The sequence below is a fragment of the Balaenoptera musculus genome, chromosome 19 (assembly GCF_009873245.2).
Source record: "Balaenoptera musculus isolate JJ_BM4_2016_0621 chromosome 19, mBalMus1.pri.v3, whole genome shotgun sequence".
Taxonomy (NCBI): domain Eukaryota; kingdom Metazoa; phylum Chordata; class Mammalia; order Artiodactyla; family Balaenopteridae; genus Balaenoptera; species Balaenoptera musculus.
Window position 1 is genome coordinate 60,614,071 of NC_045803.1, and position 19,173 is coordinate 60,633,243.

The 19,173-nt window shown below is 61.0% G+C and overlaps 1 protein-coding gene across 1 annotated transcript; it reads left to right on the forward strand.

Moving 5' to 3' along the window:
• The first annotated feature begins 15 nt into the window (after nucleotides 1-15).
• On the forward strand, nucleotides 16-15,817 carry LOC118884649. The gene is given in 12 exon segments (XM_036832352.1): nucleotides 16-4,442; nucleotides 4,751-4,809; nucleotides 5,413-5,563; nucleotides 7,260-7,363; nucleotides 7,417-7,565; nucleotides 12,958-13,060; nucleotides 13,569-13,574; nucleotides 13,607-13,650; nucleotides 13,652-13,718; nucleotides 14,418-15,062; nucleotides 15,065-15,438; nucleotides 15,440-15,817. Coding segments are annotated over 12 exon segments (2,706 nt in total). The 5' UTR covers nucleotides 16-3,492; the 3' UTR covers nucleotides 15,494-15,817.
• Nucleotides 15,818-19,173: the final 3,356 nt, after the last annotated feature.

The following is a 19,173-nucleotide window of genomic DNA, read 5'->3' on the forward strand; positions in this document are numbered from 1 at the left end:
CCCCGCCGCTGCCCAGCCGGCCTGGGGCATCGCAGAGCCAGACTCCACGCTCGCTTCCGGGAGCGCCGTCAGTGGGGAGGCCGAGAGGTGTGCTTTGGAAAGGACGCTCGTCTTGGCAGCTCTGGGGGGTGTACGTGGCAGAGACTGGGGGGCACTTGGTCCAGGGGTGAACGGACCGCGGGCTGGGGAGGGTGAAGGGATGGGACCTGGTGCTCTTGAGTGACAGCTCAGAACCACACGGGCTGCCTGTGACTAAGGATCCTGTTTGGTTCTGGAAGGATCCAGGCCACCAAGGTTGTGAGCCCCACATGCTACCCTGTACGCTGGGCACCCTCCCAGCCCTGACCTCTACCCACAGAGGCTGCCCGTGTGCTCCAGGGTGTGATTGGGGCCCCAGGCTGGTCAGTGTGGCAGGAAGTGTGACCCAGCCATCTCCTGTCAGCATGCACCCAAGTCCTGGTCCGTTGGCCCATCTTCCAGGAAGTCTGTGGCATCCTGATCGTGATGTGGGCTCACCTACTGCAGAGGCCTGTGAGGTCATCCTTCCAGCTGTTCCCAAGTCGGGGGTGCCTCGGTGCCTTGAACACCCGTGGCAAGGACAGGGCCCTGCAGATGTGGTTACCCCTCCCACCATCCACAGCCAGCTCAGAGACTGAGCCTGCACTAGAACCACATGGTCCCCACCAGGGTAGCCTGTGATGAACTTCAGCAAGTAAGACAGTCTGCTGGGGGTCTTCTGGGAAGGGGTTTGATCTCTGAAAATGACAGGCAAGCAAGGAGAGCTTGGCACCCTACCTCTTCCAACCTTAAATACATTTAGGTGAGGATGTGATGTGTGGAGCTACAGCAGCCATCTTGCAACCAGGAATCAAACTTTAAAATGAAGAGCCAGTGTCCTGGGGATAGGGAAGCAGAGGCTGGGCCCAGGAAGTGATGAAACTGCTCACCACCCCCAGGCCTGCTGCCCACCCAGTGCTCAGTCATGCTGCTCCGTCTAATGGGGGTGAGAAGACAGCCAGGGCCCTCACATCTAGACACCTACTGTAAAGGCTCAACTGACCACTCAGGCCTTGTGCTGCTCATGGATTGCTGATGGGTTGTGCTCTTTCCCATCAGGTCACACGCCACCTCAGGTCTTCAGCATGGGCACCAAAGGGTGGGCACAAAAGCCCCTCCTTTCCCCAAGTTAAAGAAAACTGGACAACCCTGGAACCCAGACCCTGTGACCCAGCTCTGGGCCAGGTCTTCCTGAGATCTCTCCTTGGTGAGGGGAGGGGGCAGGGGGGCTGGCTGTACTCCCCGTGGCTGCCGTCGGGGGACCCCCATAAAGGCGGGCCTCCTCGGCATGGCTGTGGCTAGACAGGGCTGCCCCTTGGCTCTGCAGGCAGCAGCTCGTCGGGCTCCAGCTCCCACGAGCTCCCTTACATGCTGAGCCTTTGTGTGCTGCGGGCCTGCTGCGGGCCTGACCCTGTTCTGGTGCTGGGGACCCAGCACTGAGACAGTTCCTGCCCTCACAGCCTCATGAGTGGTCAGCACATGGTCTCATGTGGTATGTCCTCTGAGGGGGTGGCCGTCCCCCCCACCGCCTGTCTGGCCAGTCCTCACTTGCTTTCTTCCGGGGGCACTAGAGGTCAAGCGGGTAGGACTGGCCGCAGGGTTAGCTGTGGTTTCACGTGGACGTTTCCCAGGCCTGTGACCAATCGCAGCTCAGCTGTACCTGCTGTCCCCCTCCCTCGGGGTGAGAACCAGACAGGGAGTCTCGAGGCCTCCCCAGGAAGAGGGCTGTGGTCTCATGGCAAAGGCCCCCCAGTTCTCCTGGCCTTTGAAGTCTCAGGCTGGGGGCGCTGGGTCTGGGGAGGCACGGCAGTCTCAAAGGCCTCATTGATGGAGCCGTGATGACACGTAAGCTAGAGGCAGGACACTGCTCGCCCGGCGGCCAGGGAGTCCTGGGACTCACGGGGCAGAGACGCCGGGGTTCAGGGCAGCGGTGCCAGCACCGCCCCCACCGTGGCTCTGCCTCGTGGTCCTGCCCTGGGACCCTTTGTTCCCTTTGGGGTTCTCCACCAGGAGGTGGGGCGCCCTGGTTCCTGCGGAGCCCAGGCAAGGCCCTTCCTTCCACCCTCCTCTACGTGGCGGGTGGGGGCTCGTGCATGGCCAGAAACAGGCAAACAGGTCCACCAGGGTGTAAAACGGTTTGGCAGAATCTACCAGAGCTGAAGGTGTGCCTCTGACCATGCGGTCCCACCCGTGTGTGTCACCCAGCAGCAGTGTCTGTGACGGACGGGGGCCACCCAAACGCCCACGCGGCCTGCGCGTTAACGACCGCTGCGTGCGGCCGCGAGGGTGTCTCAGTGCTGAGTGAGGAAGGGTCCGGAGTCCACACGTATCAGGTTCCAAAACAGGCAAAGGTAACCGATGGTCGGGGCCAGGAGGACACCCCGGAGGGTCTGGTGCAGTCAGTGTTTGATTGACTGACTGAGTGGGTGCTGCTTTCCCGGCTGTATTTGGATGAGGTGTGCACCAACCTGCATGTTTATGATTCGTGTACTCTCATGGACGACGCGCTTCAATAAATAGCACCAGCGGAGGCAAAGGGGGAAAGGGCTGTGTGAGTCGTCAAGGGCAGGGAAGGGAGCTGACGCTGGTGAGCAGGTGCGCCCTACCCCGTCTGATGGGGGGCACAGGACGGACCCAAACGGGAACATCACAGCCCAGCGCCTTCAGAGCACCAGACCCTCGGCCCGCCTGACTTCCCCAACCCGTGAGGGGCCGGCCCCGCGGTCCACACCCACCCCGCCCTCAGAGGAGGCTTTGTCGTCAGCACCGGGCCCTCTTCAGTGACAGAGTGCTGGCTCGGCTGGCGGTCCTTGGGGCAGGGCCGCCTTCAGTCAGCGTTTAACGTGGGGCAGGCGGGGTGCGTGTGCGTGTGTGTGTGTGTGTGTGTGTAAGTCTCAGAGGCAGGTCCGGAGCGGAACTCCCGCGCCCGCGACACCTGGAGGGGAGGTGGGCTGGCGCGGCTGGCCGGACTGCCTGCAGTAGTCTGAGCGCCAAGCAGCCGGGACAGGCCCGGGTGCCCGCTGCGCCATCTAGCGGCCGCCCTCACGCTGCAGCCGGGCACACGCCCGTCACGGTGCCGCCCTCAGGAGGAGGGGCTCTGCGGATGACTTTAAAGATGCTGAGGAAGGCAGGAGGTCTCGTAGGACCGGAGGTAGCAAGAGGCCTAGAAATGTCCGGATCTGGGCGACCGCACCTCCAGGGAAGAGGGGAGGTGCACTGAGGACCAGGAGAGAGACACTGAGCCCACAGGGCCGGCAACTGGGAGCTTGGGGTCCTGGCTGGGAAGTGACTGGACTCTGGTGGAGAGGCCTGGGGCCGCGCCTGGGCCGACATTTGTCCAGCCCCGGAGGACGGAGTGTGAGGGGCCTCCCGGTGGAGCCATGAGTTGAGCGGGACCCTGAGAGCAAGGACCTCTTCCTGCTCCCTGGCAGGACGATGCCAGTGCTCGGCCCCCAGAGGCAGCTGCTGGGTCCCCTCAACTCCACGTCTCCAGCCACCCCCCGCCTCGGGCTGGCCACCAACCAGACGGGGCCCCAGTGCCTGGAGGTGTCCGTTCCCGAAGGGCTGTTCCTCAGCCTGGGGCTGGTGAGTCTCGTGGAGAACGTGCTGGTGGTGGCCGCCATCCTCAAGAACCGCAACCTGCACTCGCCCATGTACTCCTTCATCTGCTGCCTGGCCGCGTCCGACCTGCTTGTGAGTGTCAGCAACGTGCTGGAGACGGCCGTCATGCTGCTGCTGGAGGCCGGCGCCATGGCCCCTCGGGCTGCCGTGGTGCAGCAGCTGGACGACGTCATTGATGTGCTCATCTGCAGCTCCATGGTGTCCAGCCTCTGCTTCCTGGGCGCCATCGCCGTGGACCGCTACATCTCCATCTTCTACGCCCTGCGGTACCACAGCCTCGTGACGCTGCCCAGGGCGTGGCGGGCCATCGCGGCCATCTGGGTGGCCAGCGTCCTCGCCAGCACCCTCTTCATCGCCTACTACAACCACGCGGCAGTCCTGCTGTGTCTCGTAAGCTTCTTCGTAGCCATGCTGGCGCTCATGGCGGTGCTGTACGTCCACATGCTGGCCCGGGCCTGCCAGCACGCCCGGGGCATCGCCCGGCTCCACAAGAGGCAGCACTCCACCCAGCAGGGCTTCGGCCTCAAGGGCGCGGCCACCCTCACCATCCTGCTGGGCACCTTCTTCCTCTTCTGGGGCCCCTTCTTCCTCCACCTCTCGCTCATCGTCCTCTGCCCTCAACACCCCACCTGTGGCTGCGTCTTCAAGAACTTCAACCTCTTCCTCACCCTCATCATCTGCAACGCCATCGTGGACCCTCTCATCTACGCCTTCCGCAGCCAGGAGCTCCGGAAGACGCTCCAAGAGGTGCTGCAGGGCTCCTGGTGAGCTGCTGGGCAGAGGGAGGGGGTGCTGTCGTGCGGCCCAAGCCCTGGGTGGCCGGGGCAGTCCCTTGGCAGAGAGGACGGGCTAGGCCACCTCTGAAGGTGTGGACGCACAGACCCTCTGGGGCCCGAGAGAGGAATGGCACGAAGCTCCAGGAGGAGCTGTCGGGGATGGAGGAGGCTGGGGAGACGGCGGGGCACTGCCCACGTCTCTAGAGTCCCCCCTCATCCGGAGACCCGCCGCACCCACTCTGGGGACTGCCTCCCCGCCACCCCGCCCACTGGGATGTGCAGCGTGGCGGCAAAAGCTGTCGGCAGTGCTGCTCCGAGGACTTCGTGACCAGCAAGGAGGAAGGCGTGGAGCAAGGTGGGAGGGCGGGGCTTCTCTCTTCTAAGGCTCAGTGGTGACCGGAGAGCCAGGGCTCAGCCCATCTGTCGACACCGCACGCCCCCGGCAGACAGTGCCGGCCAACACCTGCTCTGGGTGAAGCAGGGGCCATTGGCCTGAATCGGGGACCAGCACCCAGGCTCCTGGGGCCAGGAAGCAGTCTAGTAATAAATTCTCTGTTTGGTGCAGCCTCCTTGCCATCTGTCTTGCCTCCTTCCAGAAGCTGCTTGAAGCTTGAGGTGGAGGAATGGGGGCGGGGCTGAAGAGGGGAAGGAAGGAAGGAAGTCCCAGGAACTGGCCAGAAACCGTGGCTGGCCTGCCCAGGTGAGGAAACCACAGCCCCACCTGGGGGAGAGCGTGGAGAACCTGACCACACCCACTCGATCCTGTGTCTTTGCTTTCTCTCTGGGGTGCAAACCCCAGCCCAGAGCAACTGGCGGAAGGGCAGCAGCTGCCCTGCCCCCAGTCACCACCATGGTGACAAGACCCCAACACTGTCCAGGCGCCCTCAACTGCAGCACAAGCAGGACCACAGTGACCCATGTGTGACCCTGGCCAGAACGTGGCCCTCTCTCGGCCCAGTCCCGCAGCCCCTCGTCCGTATCCCTGCCTCATCCAGCGGCAGGGCGGCCCGGAGGCTGGGGTCTGCTCTCTTCCAAGTGCTGCCCTTCTGGGAGGAGGGTCAGGGCTCCACCAGCCCTGGGGAGTGTGAGGCAAAGCTGCCCAGAATGGGGTGAGGCTGTCCAGGGGCTGCAGGGGTGTCCAAGCCCCAGGGGAGTGGGCCTCTGGGGTGGACCGTGCTGCCTGATGCTGGGAGCCCTTGGGCCCTCCCTCTGCTGCGACCCTGGGCTGAGTTCCCACCCGGTTCCTCCACAGACACAGCATACATTCGACCCCCTTCCTGGTACAGGCTCAGTGCAGGAACAGTGATGGTACCAGCCAAATCCAAGGCAGGTCTAGTAATGCCTGCAGCCCCTGCCGCCCCCTGGCCAGCCACCCGAGCCCTGTCCCGGCCAGTTCCTGCCCGCCCACCACTGGCAGCTCCAGCCCTGACTGCTGACCTCGGAGCTGGGAGCTGGTTCCCAGCAGGGCCGGCTTTTGCTGGGAGACAGGATGATGAGTCAGCCTCGAGCCGGGCACCAGAGCCCTCTGGGGATGGAGGGGGAGCTGGCCTGGCCCGATGCCATCCTGCAGGGCGGCAGGGCGGGTGATGGGTCCTGGTCAACAGGATGCAAAGCTTCTTCCTTTGCTCAACAGGGAGGTGCAGCCAGCTCCAGGGAAGAGCCAAACGCTCACCAGGACCCCCTGAACGGGGACAGGGAGGGGCCCCAGGCAGCTGGAAGCCAACCACAGAAAGCCACATCATGGACGTGTTGTGAGGGAGGGCGTCTCTCGAGAACAAAAGGCCCATTTCTAGACTTGCCAAACTGGGGAAGCTGCAAGAGGAGAGAGAGAGGGTCGTGCACACAGCCCCACCACACAAGCAGTGTGAACGCACGGACAGGAACAGGTCCGCACGCTGTGGCCGAGACCCCTCCTGAGGATTTTGTTACTGAAATATCAGGAGGACTTTATGACAGGCGGCTTCACTATAACGTCTGACCCCAGCAGACCGCTAGGCCAGTGGGTCGTCCAGCCTCTGAACTGCGTGCCCACTTCACCGCCTCCCTTCTCTCCCTTATGCGCACACCATCTCCCTACATAGCTCCCCCAGCCCACCGAATTTCCTTGGCCTCACTTGGACCAAGACTCCAGGGGTACAGGTGACATCAGGGAGAGTGAGTCAGACAGAAACCACTGCCCCACCCCCCCGTCAGTTCTGTGCCTGGCTTGTTTGTGGCCTTATGACAATTCCTGACACCGACGTCCACTGAGCAGCAGCTACATGCCAGGTGCTGTGCCTGGCAGGGGTACAAAGCAGCCCCACCTGCTAGGTCCATTTGGAATCTTATGGCAGCCCCCTGGGGAAGAAGGGGCAGGTGGCACCCCCCAGTGCAGAGAAGAACAGTAAAACTGAGATGCCATAGCAACCCACCGCCACCCTCCTGCACTCACAGCCCTTCTGACTCAGACGTCTGGGAGCCCTGGCCCATGATTTCTTTCTTCTGTTGAGAAGTCGGTGCCTGCTGCAGCCTTTTCCTGGCCACCCCGCCATTAAGGGACCCGGCAAAGCTCAGAGTACCTGGTCTGCCCCTTCGCGACACAAGACAGGGAGCTGGGAGGCGTCCACGTTGGCCTTTCGGGGTGGGAGATGGGGTTGGTCCCTACACAGGTGTGGACAAGAAAAACCCTCCTCGCAAAGCCCAGGGGTGAGGCTGCCGCTGGGGTGGGATAGAGACGGCAGCCGGGGCTGGGGCCGAGGGCCAAGGGGGCTTCTATTGTCCTCCCTGGAGCTCGCCAGCCCCTCCTTTCGGGTGCGCGGTCCCCAGACCCCTGGGGCGGCGGGAGGAGGCGCTGCAGCGCGCGGTGGAGCGGGGATGCGCGGTGCTGATGCTGCAGCCCTGCCGCATTCTGCGGCGGCGTCCCCGGATTGGCCGCGCGCGATGACGCCAGGCCGGGCGCGGCGGGCGGGGCCCAGCCTATAAGAGCGGGCGGCGGGGGCGGCAGATCCTCCGCAGCCAGCCCCGGCCCCAGCGCGTCCGCCTGCGTCCCGCAGCCGCCCGCCACACGCACCGAGCATGAGGGAGATCGTGCACATCCAGGCCGGCCAGTGCGGCAACCAGATCGGGGCCAAGGTGAGGCCGCGCGCCGCCCCCCTGCGCCGGGCCCCGCACCCGGCGCGCATCCCGGGTCCCCCCCGCCTACCCCTCGAGCCGGTCCCCGGGAGGAGGGAAGCAGGGAGGCGGTGCGCGCAGAGCCGCACCCCGAGCCTCACTCGCCACTGCGAAGCCTAGAAGAGAAGGATGGGCTGGCCCTCGCTGCGGGACGCCGGGTCGTCCCCTCTGCCATTCCCACCCCCGCCTTTCCTCTGCCCCTACCGGGCTTACCTCGGGCCTGCGGGAGCACAGCGCAGGTCAGCCTCTACGCTCCATCCACCCGCCGCTGCAGGTGCGGGGTGGGGGGGGGGGGCGCTGGCTGGGCGTGGCCCTCTTCTCTGGGGTCACAATGCAGCCTCGGGCGAGATGGGTGGGGTGGGCAGGTTTGGGTGGGGCCCCCCGCAAAGCCGTAATGATCCCCCCCACCCCGGCACGCCAGTAACTTGGTACCCTCCAAGCGTCCAGAGCCGCCCGCATGCCCCCGCCTAGCTTTGACCACCCTCAGCTTCCTGGCCCCACCCTTTTCCTTTGTTGGGGGAGGCATTGGGCCCGGACTCGGGATGACCTTGGTCGAGGACTGGACTCTCCCTCAGCGTAGCCCTGCCTGGGCAACCTGTCGCCCCTCGCCACAGGGTTGGATCAAACCCACGTAGGGACCGCGAGTCTCGGGGTCGGTCGGACGTGGGAACAAAGCCGGGGTGGGCGGGTGGGGGTCGAGAGCTACTTCACCACTAGGCCCCTCCCCTCCATTGTTAGCCCACCTCACAGATGTTGGAACTGAGGCGGGAAGGGGATGGCGTCATCCCCAGCCGAACCCAGGAGGCAGGTGTCCCATCCCTAAGTCCAGGGTAGCTGTCCCTTGCCCAAGGTCACACAGCAAGTGGAGACAGAGCCTCTCCACCCTCCGGCTCTCAGTCTCTGCAGATGCCCAGCGCAGGGCTCAGGCTGGGTGGGTGCGGCCTGCTGCCCCTGTGCTCTCCTCAGAACAATATGGGGGGGAGGGGCGGGTTGCTTTGTCAGCACCAAGGCCAGGGACCCAGCGAGGGATGGTGTCGAGCTGGTTCCCCAAGGAGGCAGTGGGAGGAGACAGGTCCTGGAGGGGAAGGGGCCAGGAAAGGCTTCCTCTGGAGGCTGTTGCCATGGAAACCGGGCAAGAACAAAAAGCTAATTACAACAGGGCTGGGGCAGCCACGTGGCTGAGATGTAAATTGCAACTTGGGCTCTAGGGTGGAGGGCCTCACATGGGGGGGAGGGCATAGTGGGGAGACACCCTAATCACCGAGGAGACAGCTGTGCCTGCCAGAGGAAGGGGCTGGGGGAGGGGAGGCCTGAGGGACCAAGGCCTCAAATTAAATCAGGGCTCTGGGGGCTGTCACTGACAGCTGCCCTGGACGGGCAGAAGGGGCCATGGGCTCATTAATGTGGTCACAGGGGCCAGGCCTGCCCTGAGCATCTGCTCCTCCGATAGTCAGGGGTCACTGAAGGGAAGCAGGCAGCCTGAGTCCCACCATGAGCCTGTGGGAGTGGTGATCCTGTCACGGGGCTTCCTTCTATGGCTGGACCGGCACGGATCAGGCAAGGGCATGTTCATGCCCAGCTGCAGCCCCATGGGTGGGGGGCAGGGCAGAGGCAGCGGCCCGAGTGCTGGACAGTGGCCTCCGCAGAGATTTTTCCTGCTTCAAGTGCAGTGGCCCTTGGGTTTGCTCATTACTTTTTATTCATTTTGGCTTAATTTCCTTAACTCTTGTTTGTTTTTAAAACTAATATCTGATCCTTTTTAACAATGCAAAGAGAGAGTGTGGATTTGGGGGGGGAGGGGGATCGTTTCTTCCTTTTCAACCGCTTGCCCTTTGCAGTGACCAACGGAAGCAGTCTAGTGGTTTCCTTCCGGCCTCCCTGCCCTGGAAAATCTCCAGAACCAAACTGGACGCGCTCACAGCGTGTGTGGGATTTGCCTGCCCCGGCGCACAGCACCTGCCCTGTGGACAGGCAGGCGTTCCTTGGCCATTTTTGTTTCCAGCTTCCGTACTGGTTGTGGCCTCCTGGTGGAGGGATAGCAAACTTTTTTCGCCCATCACCAGCAGTAGCTGACTGGGGTGGGCAAGAGGGGCTGCTTCCCCTGCTTGGGGGCGGGCCGCCCACTTGGGGGAGGGCCTGGCTGCGGGTGGGGATGGGAGTGGAAGTTATGGAGGGAGGTCAGGGCGATCGGGGCCAAGAGAGAGCACGGCTCTCGTGAGAGGTGACATGACAGCATTTATGACTCGTGACAATGACCACTACGTGTTGGGCGCTGCACCTCTCGAGGCTGCGGTGGGATTGGGTGTCGCCCTTCCCCCAAGGATAAAAAAAAACGCCTGGGAGGGACAGGGCAGGAGTTTGAATCTAGGCCTGTGTGGACACATCAGGATGGGCAGGGAGCCCCCAGCTCCCACAGTGGGGCGAAGAGTCTGGGAACCCCACCCTCCTCCCCTAGGGGGGCAGGGCCGTCCTGGAGCCTTTGTCTGCGCCCAGTCTCTCGGCCGCTGGGCGGGGCCTCGGAAGGGCGGGCCCTGGCCCTGACAGCCAATGGGAAGAGGAATTTCTGGTTTCCGCACCACCCACCCCCCCCGCCCCTCCCAGTTGGGTCCTGTCGGTGCTCGCTGTGCACGGGCCGGGGAGGGGCATGGGGTCCTAGAGGGGCTTAACGGCCCCCAGTCGGCCAGCCCTCCCTCCCGGGAGCCACTGCACCCCTCTTGCCTTGGGCTCCTGCGCGCGCCCCGCCACCTCCCCCGCCCACGAGCGTAGGCGCCGGAAAGGTCAGCACCACGGACAGCGCCGCGGCGCACGCCCCCAGCTCGAGACAAAACCGTGGGGTCTGAAATAGGAGCCCTGGCCTGGACCCTGGGGTCCACGCGCCATCTGGCAGTTTTCTCATCTGTAGTGATGATCATAATTATTCTTTAATTTATAAAATAGTATTTTGTTATTTATTAAATGTTATATGATCTGTATATATAATATATTCTACTAAGTTTTATTATTTTAAATTACAATTCGTATTGTTTTAACTACAAAGCTATTATTAACATATTCTCCTTCTAAAAAGTTGAAACATTGCAGATAAGGCTAAAGTGCCCATGTGAGCACCTCACCCCTCTCGGTCCCTCTCTTCAGGCAGGACAAGTATTTTCCACCATTCTAGTCCATCTTCTGGGCATATGCACCTATGTATAAAAAATATAGCATCTGCTGCGAGATTTTTGCTTTTACTCTGTATATCACTGCAATGTGCCTTTTCCCCTAAGGGTGTGCCTTGGAGATCTGCCTCATACAAGTGATGATCTTTATTGCAACACAATATTCCAAAGTATATGATTTTATTTTATTTATCAGTGAATATGACTTTACAAATTTAAATAACATCTAAGCCTTTTAATTTGTGAGGCCAACATTTGCTGACTGCTTTTATGTGTCAGGCCTTGAGTTGACCACTTGAAGTGGGTATCATATTATGTCCACTTTACAGATGAGGAAATGGAGGTCCTGAGAGGTGGAGTCACTGGCACACACTGGCCAGTGCTGGAGTCTGCACTCACTCTGGTCTGCTGCCTCCTGGAAGCCTATGCATTCCATAGCGGGGTCCAGAGAACTTTCCATAGATGTGTTGGTGGCTCGGTGACTGAGACACTCTCTGCCCCTCCCACACTTGCCATCTCAAGCTCATCCCTTCTCTACAGGGGCTGTGGGTGTCTCTGAAGCCAGAGGTCTGGGGTGTTCCAGGGCTGTGGGGAGCAAGGCCCCCGGCTCACACTCTCCTGAGGAGGGCATGGGGAACCAAGCAGTGGGAGGAAGCTCTGATCAGGCCCTGAATGCTTCAGTGACACCGCTAATTACAGCGTTAATACACACTTGATGCAGAAAAAAAGAAGAAAACTTATCAATGACAAAAACACACAAAGGAGGAAGAAGTCCAGCCCCCACCCTTGCTGAGAGCTGACCTCTGATAACAGTCTCTCTGGGTGAAATGCCAAGATTCTTCTGTGCATTTTATAATAATGACTGTTCGTACTTTTCAGGTTTTAAGGTTTTTTAAATTTTTAACTAATCTTTTTTTTTTTTTTTTTTTTTTTGGAGAAGTTAACATGCACATGACAAAAATTCCCAAAGAACCAAATGGTGTGCAGTGTCAAAGCCTCTACCCCCACCGAGGACCACTCTCAGGCACGGCTGCCGGGAGCAGATTTTTGAATGTCTGTCAGAGACATCTATATATAGATACGCACGTGAAAACTGATTTCTAACTGCTTTTTCTCACTGAGCAGTCCTTTTCCCCAGCACATGACCCATATGTAGAGGCCCTTTGCTTCTTGGGGCCTTCACACCCATTCTTCTGAGTCACCCCAACCCTGAGGGGCAAACGGGAGGGGCACTGGTCAGTCACACGGTGTGTGACCACGATCTCCGGCCTGCATGGGCAGCTGTGCTCTGAGACAGCCTGGAAGTGCCCCTGGGGCGAGCACAGAGCACTGTGCAGCCTTCCCTTCACCCAGGGCGGGTGTCTTTGCGTGCTAATAATCCCACACGGCACTCACCATTCACAGGCTCTGTGCAGAGTAACTTGCTTTATTCTCACAACAACCTGGGTTCATCATCAGGCCCACTGAACGGGTGAGGCCACGGAGGCACAGAGAATCTTCAGGACTTGCCCAAGGTCACGCAGCTGGGAAGGGGTGGTCCTGCCCTGCCCCAGTCCTGAGAGAAGCGCGGTAGGTTCCTGCCCAGGGCGAGCAGGGCAGGAGGCCGGGGACAGAGTGAGCCCTTGAAGCTGGAGCTGTGCCGTCTCAGCTTGGCCAGGCTGGGTACACCCCAGGCAATGTGAGTCCCCACTTAGGCCCTGTGGTTCCTGTTGGCTGAGGCTGCTGATGGGCTGGACGCTGCCAGGCCCTGTCACTGGACATCTTTGCCTCGACACTGAGGGCACGCATATCCCTGGACCCTGTCTCCAGCACTTACCTTCTCTGTGCTTCAGCTTTCTCATCTGAAAGGAGGGAATTAAAAAAGAAACACCCCAAGAGGGTGTTTATTACTCATGGAGAAGTGGACTGCCCAAGGCCCTGGTCACCAAGTGCAGAGCCGGGTCTGGGGGCCCGGGTCTGTGTCAGTTGAGCCCTGAACCACCCTGAAAGCTCTGGTCTCCATGGACATGCATATTTATTATGACAATTTTCTTACAGACGACAGAGCTAGGGGCTCTTTTTCAAAGTCACTCAAAGGCCTAGTGCAGGCTTTGGGACCAAGCCCCTAATTTTGTACCAGGGCTTAAAGGCTACGGGAGGGAAGGGGCCTGGTGGGGGTCACGACCACCTTACTGACCCCTCCGTTCCCCCTGCAGTTCTGGGAGGTCATCAGCGACGAGCACGGGATAGACCCCAGTGGCAATTATGTAGGGGATTCGGACCTGCAGCTGGAGCGCATCAGCGTCTACTACAACCGAGGCCTCTTGTGAGCCCCCATCCTGGACCGAGGGGTTGGGGTGGGGGGACCTTGACTGCTGGGGCCCAGCATCGCTGCCCTCCTTTCGGTTGGATGGCAGGTGCAACCAGAGACTCACAGAATTAAAGACAAGGGACCCTAATAACCCCTAGCGAGAGTCAAATGTGTTTAATGGCCATGAGACACACGCACAGTCCGGTGGAATGGCCAGGGCTGGGCAGGGTCCCAAGGCCCCTTCAGGAGGCCCATGGGAGGGTCCAGAGCAGGGATTACTGGAGAGGTCGAGCAGGGGCTACTCAGCAACTGGTGCGAAATGGTGTCTTTAGTGAACTGGCAAAATATTAACCTGCCCAAGTAGACGTGGGATTTGGTCCTGGCTGTCCGGATGTCAACCATGACTCCCTTTCACACATGGCTCATGCCTCTCTGACCCCCAGAGTCTGAGCTTTAGGGTGAGAGCACGAGGCTGGCAGTCCGGGGCAGGACTTAGGGGGCAGGAGGGGCGCCTAGCTTCTTGTGACCCATGTAACCCACCCCTCTGCCCTCAGCTCACAAGTATGTGCCTCGGGCCATCCTGGTGGACCTGGAGCCGTGGAACCATGGACAGCGTCCGGTCTGGGGCCTTCGGGCACCTCTTCAGGCCTGACAACTTCATCTTCGGTAAGTTTCCCCTGCCCCAGCCCTCTCCTGGTGGACCCCACTGCCGGCAAACCCAGATCAACAGAAACAAGGCAGAGTCCACCCCTGCCTGTGACCCTGCAGAGCAATCTGATCTCCCCAATTTGCAGCTTGGGACAGAGTCCCAGAGAAAGGGTTCTGTGCAAGGAAACAGACACCCACTTGTGATTTCAAGCAGAACGCTGTGTGAAACAGAGGCTTGAGCTCACAGGATCCTTAGAGAGATGGGGGGCTGGGGTGGTGGCGGGGGGCCAGAAGCAGAGCCTCCGAGGACACCAGCTCACGAGCACGCAACGCAGCTGTCCTCACACCCGTGACTCTGGCGGCAGGGCCCTGGGTGCTCACACAGTGACAGGAGGAAGGCCACACCCCGCTTCCACCCCCCAGCGCTCAGCACCCCAACTGATGGGCATGACCCTCCTCCCGACTCCGGGCTGCAAGGGATTCTGGGGGTTGCAGTTTACCCTTCCAGCACAGCTGGCCAGAGGGTGGGTGGGCTGGAGGGGAGGGCTGATCGACTCCCCACACGGTGTGGCTTGTGCTAAGAGCCAGGGAGGGGGTGAGAAGGCGCGGGCAACCCCACTTCATGGAGGGTAAACAGGCACAGGGCTGTGTCCGCGGTTGCCCTCAGGCAGGCTCTGGAGGTCTGACCCCGTCCGTGTCCCCCTGCCCCCGTCCCAGGTCAGAGCGGGGCCGGCAACAACTGGGCCAAGGGCCACTACACGGAGGGTGCCGAGCTGGTGGACTCGGTCCTGGACGTGGTCCGGAAGGAGTGTGAGAACTGCGACTGCCTGCAGGGCTTCCAGCTGACCCACTCGCTGGGGGGCGGCACGGGCTCGGGCATGGGCACGCTGCTCATCAGCAAGGTCCGCGAGGAGTACCCCGACCGCATCATGAACACCTTCAGCGTGGTGCCCTCGCCCAAGGTGTCGGACACGGTGGTGGAGCCCTACAACGCCACGCTGTCCATCCACCAGCTGGTGGAGAACACGGACGAGACGTACTGCATCGACAACGAGGCGCTGTACGACATCTGCTTCCGCACCCTCAAGCTGGCCACGCCCACCTACGGGGACCTCAACCACCTGGTGTCGGCCACCATGAGCGGGGTCACCACCTCCCTGCGCTTCCCCGGCCAGCTCAACGCCGACCTGCGCAAGCTGGCCGTGAACATGGTGCCCTTCCCGCGCCTGCACTTCTTCATGCCCGGCTTCGCCCCGCTCACCGCCCGCGGCAGCCAGCAGTACCGCGCGCTGACGGTGCCCGAGCTCACGCAGCAGATGTTTGATGCCAAGAACATGATGGCCGCCTGCGACCCCCGCCACGGCGCTACCTGACCGTGGCCACCGTCTTCCGGGGCCGCATGTCCATGAAGGAGGTGGACGAGCAGATGCTGGCCATCCAGAGCAAGAACAGCAGCTACTTCGTGGAGTGGATCCCCAACAACGTGAAGGTGGCCGTGTGCGACATCCCGCCCCGCGGGCTCAAGATGTCCTCCACCTTCATTGGCAACAGCACGGCCATCCAGGAGCTGTTCAAACGCATCTCGGAGCAGTTCACGGCCATGTTCCGCCGCAAGGCCTTCCTGCACTGGTACACGGGCGAGGGCATGGACGAGATGGAGTTCACCGAGGCCGAGAGCAACATGAACGACCTGGTGTCCGAGTACCAGCAGTACCAGGACGCCACGGCCGAGGAGGAGGGGGGAGATATATGAAGATGATGAGGAGGAATCCGAGGCCCAGGGCCCCAAGTGAAGCAGCTGAAGGGGTGGGACGTGGCCGCGGCCGGGACCGAGAGGTCTGTCCCCTGAGCCATGTAGCCCCTGACACACCCCTGCCCTTTCCCCCACCAGGCCCGGTCATGTCACCCTAGGGCTCCCAGTGTGTGTCCTTTAGTATTTACAGCATCCCCGCCCTGTGTGAGTCTTCTCAGGTCTTCCGCCATAGGTCAAATCCATTTTGTGTGGCCCGTTTGTCTCTCTGCTTTATATCAGCTCCAGGCCTGATGTTTTATGGTTTGTTTGTTTTTTTTACTGTTTGTGTTTATATTTTGGGGGGATACTTAATAAATTTATTGCTGTCAGATACCCGTGCCTGGTTGGTGCTGGAGATTTCTTCTTATTCTGGAGAAAGTTGGGGCCCGAGGGGGTGAGGAGGGGCAGACAGGGAGGCCCGGCGGCGGGGGGCAGGACAGAGCGTCATTGTCTCCCAGTGGGGGCTGAGACGGGCCTGTGCTTGGAACCTGCAGCTGTCCCAAGGTGCAGCCCTGGCAGGGGAGCTCCTGGCGGTGGCGCTGGAGACGGTGGCCATGGCTGCAGGAAAGCCCAGGCGTGCTCTCAGGCGACCCGGGATAAGCCCCAGTCCCCTCCAGGGTGACTCGTTGCCGCAGACTTTTCCTCTGGCTTATCCGGGTGTGCTAGACGTTTAGAGGCAGGCAGCCGAGACCCAAAGGGGAGTGAGGACCTTGAGGACTCCCACGGAAATGTGGTGTGCTGGAGGGCTGGGGCTTGAGCCCTGGGGGAAGGGCGGGTCGGGTCAGCGAGTTGTGGGCACGGCACCCGGCGCAGCCGGGCTGGGAGCGAAGTTCTGGCCCACGCGCCCCCTGGCCGGTCGTTTCCTGTGGCCGCAGGGCCGTCCAAGGTCCCGCTGGAAGGGGAAACCTGGCACGCCCCCTCCTCATATAGGGAGGAGAAGTGGAATCCCAGAGGCGCTGCCTGCCCGGGGCCCAGGTGAGCCCGTGCAGAGCTGGACGGGCCCAGACCCTCTGCCCTCGGCCTCCGCACACCCCACCCCTCGAAGCCAGGGTCTCATCAAGCCCAGCTCCCCCGGGACACCCCTGCACCCCACCCTTCTGGGTGGATACATGGGCAGAGAGAGGCCGAAGGGGCTGATCTGGACCAGGGAATGGAAGCCCCGAGAGGGCCGGCCACCAGGGCTCTGGCAGGAGGCGGATGCTTCCGGGCGCCTGCTCCGGGCCAGGCCAGCTCCAAGCCCGTCGCGCGGCTCACCCTGAAGAGCTTGCTCGCCCCACCTCACACGCAGGCGGCCAGGTTACAGTGAGTGTGAGTGCTGTGTGTGTGTGTCTGAGCCCCGCGCTGGGCCCTCCTCTCTGGGTGGTGAAGGCCCCGACTCCACGCCCACGGCAGCTTCACAGGGCTGTGGCCTCCACGCGCTGCGGGGTGGGGGTTGTCCACAGCTCAGGTCTCAAGGGGCTCAGGGACCCCCAGAGACTGGAGCCCCCCGCCAGGTGCTGACAAAGGTGCTCCCGGTAGCCAGGTGCTCAGGCTGGGTGCCCCGGCCCACGGTCTTCCCAGGCTCTCTCCTGAGGGTGGAAACCTGTGCCTTCTTTAACCTTACAGTGAGGCCACCAGGTTTCCAGGCAGGAAACGAGGCTCAGAGAAGTGAGTGTCTGCCCGTTGGCAGGTGGCACGGCTGGGGGTCCGGCCCAGGCTCTGTACCTCTCCACTCTGCTTAAAGTGGCCACAGATCCACTTCCCTCCTGAGCACCTGCACCTGTGAGAACTTCGTCCTGGCTCGGGTCACTGAGATGAAGCTGGCATCCTTGGGCCACCACTGCCTCTCCGCCTAGAGAGCAACCCCGCTCTAGCGCTCACAATGGCCTAGGACGCCTCTGTTGCTCCCCGGGGTTCCTCTGCTGTGGGGGGGGGGGCTTGGCGCCTCCCTCCTCTCCTGCTGGGTTCCTCGCCCCCGTCCCTTGAGCCTCCGGCTCCCTTTCTTATGAGGGGCCATTTAGTTCTCTCCTGTTTTCCTCAGTCCTAGCCTCACTCCTTACCCTACATCGCAGACGTTGTGGAGCAGAGACAAGCCAGCCCTGGGCTCTGCGTGCATTCCTGACCCGCAGCATCCCTGAGCGAGCTGAATGGCTGTGCTTTACGTCACTGCATTTCAGCGTGGTTCGCTGTGCGCCTGGAAACAGGAGCACACGTGGAAAGTGTCTGGAACAGCACGTGGCCCGTAACAAAAGCCCTAAGTGTCAGCTCTCACATGCCTGTTATTAGTGGTGAGGCGAGATTATTTGCAGGGATGCTTGGACAGGAGCGGGCAGGGGAAGCCCGCTCAGGGGCTACTGAGTCTCACCTGAACCTCCCAGAAGGGCTCTGATTGGCCCAGTGCCATCCAGTATTGACACCACTATTGGATGGCCTTTGGGGCCACCTACCTCATTGGCTGTTTTACCTTCAGGTCCGTCTGTCCCTTTCAGCCTGGGTGATGGGCCAGGGGCATCCAGACCTGGGCACACTCCCGGCCCTGGCCCTGTGCCCTCAGCCTGGCATGCGGGCTGCTCAGGGGCCAGGAGATGGCCTCACCCCCAGGGACAGGGCTGCCAAAGCAAATACAGGATGCCCAGTGACATTGGAATTTCAGACGAAGAACAAATAACATTCCACTTGGGGACATGTTTATACTAAGCAATTATTCCTCAGTTACAAAATCTGGTAATCTGAGACTGGGGTCCCCGCAGCCCCACAGCTGGGCCTGTTCTGGGGGCAGGCAGCCCTGAGCTCTTCATCCACTAGGGTCACACGTCCCGGCAAACTTGTGAGGCAGATGCTTCAGAGGAAGAGGCCGAGGCCTGGAGACAGGCAAAGCTGCCCAAGACCCCGGCCTCCAGCAGCAGGGACACACTTGAACGGAGGATGCTGGAGCCGATCATCATGGTTCCCACCACCCCTGGGGGACAACGACAGCTTGAGGAGGGGGGCAGTTGAGTGTGGAATGGAGATGACCGTCATCCTCTGCCCCCTCTCCACGTGGCAGGGCACTTCCCCTCTCTAGGGCACCCTTCCCCAGCTGCAAAGAACACGTCCGCTCATATTTTAGGAGTTGGAACTCCATATAGATCCAATTGAAGAAAAGACGTAGGCTCTTAAAATTCTTTGAAAACGACTTTGCTTAGATAATAATAAATGAGTGGGTACACATACGAGTGCAATAAAGCTCAGCATGTCAAGGCCACCAGATGCAGGGGCTGCTGCCAGCACAAGGGTGGGTTGTGGCGTGTGCGGTCCTCCCCAAGAGAGGATGGGCCAGGGCACCAGGGGGTTTGGAGGAAGGATGGAGCCAAGCAAAACTGAATGGAATCAAGTCACCGTGGGCTGGGTGTGTGACGACATCCACCTCAGACCAGGACTTCGAAGCTGACTAGGGTCCCATTTCCTTGGTAAACTACAGAGTTCAAGTATTAATAGACGTGGGACATTGGTGTGGATTGCTTCCGTATGTTTTTCTGTCTTCTTCTCTGAGGGTTTTAGAGGAGGACTGTATTCTCATCCAGCAGGAACCGTTTATAAGGTCAGCTGAGAGTCTCCCCGGGATTCCTCCACTTTCCAGCGCCTGTCATACACCTAACATTCCTTCAGCAGCCCTGGGGAATACGACGGCATGATTGTCAGAGGAAAACGAGAGAACAAAGA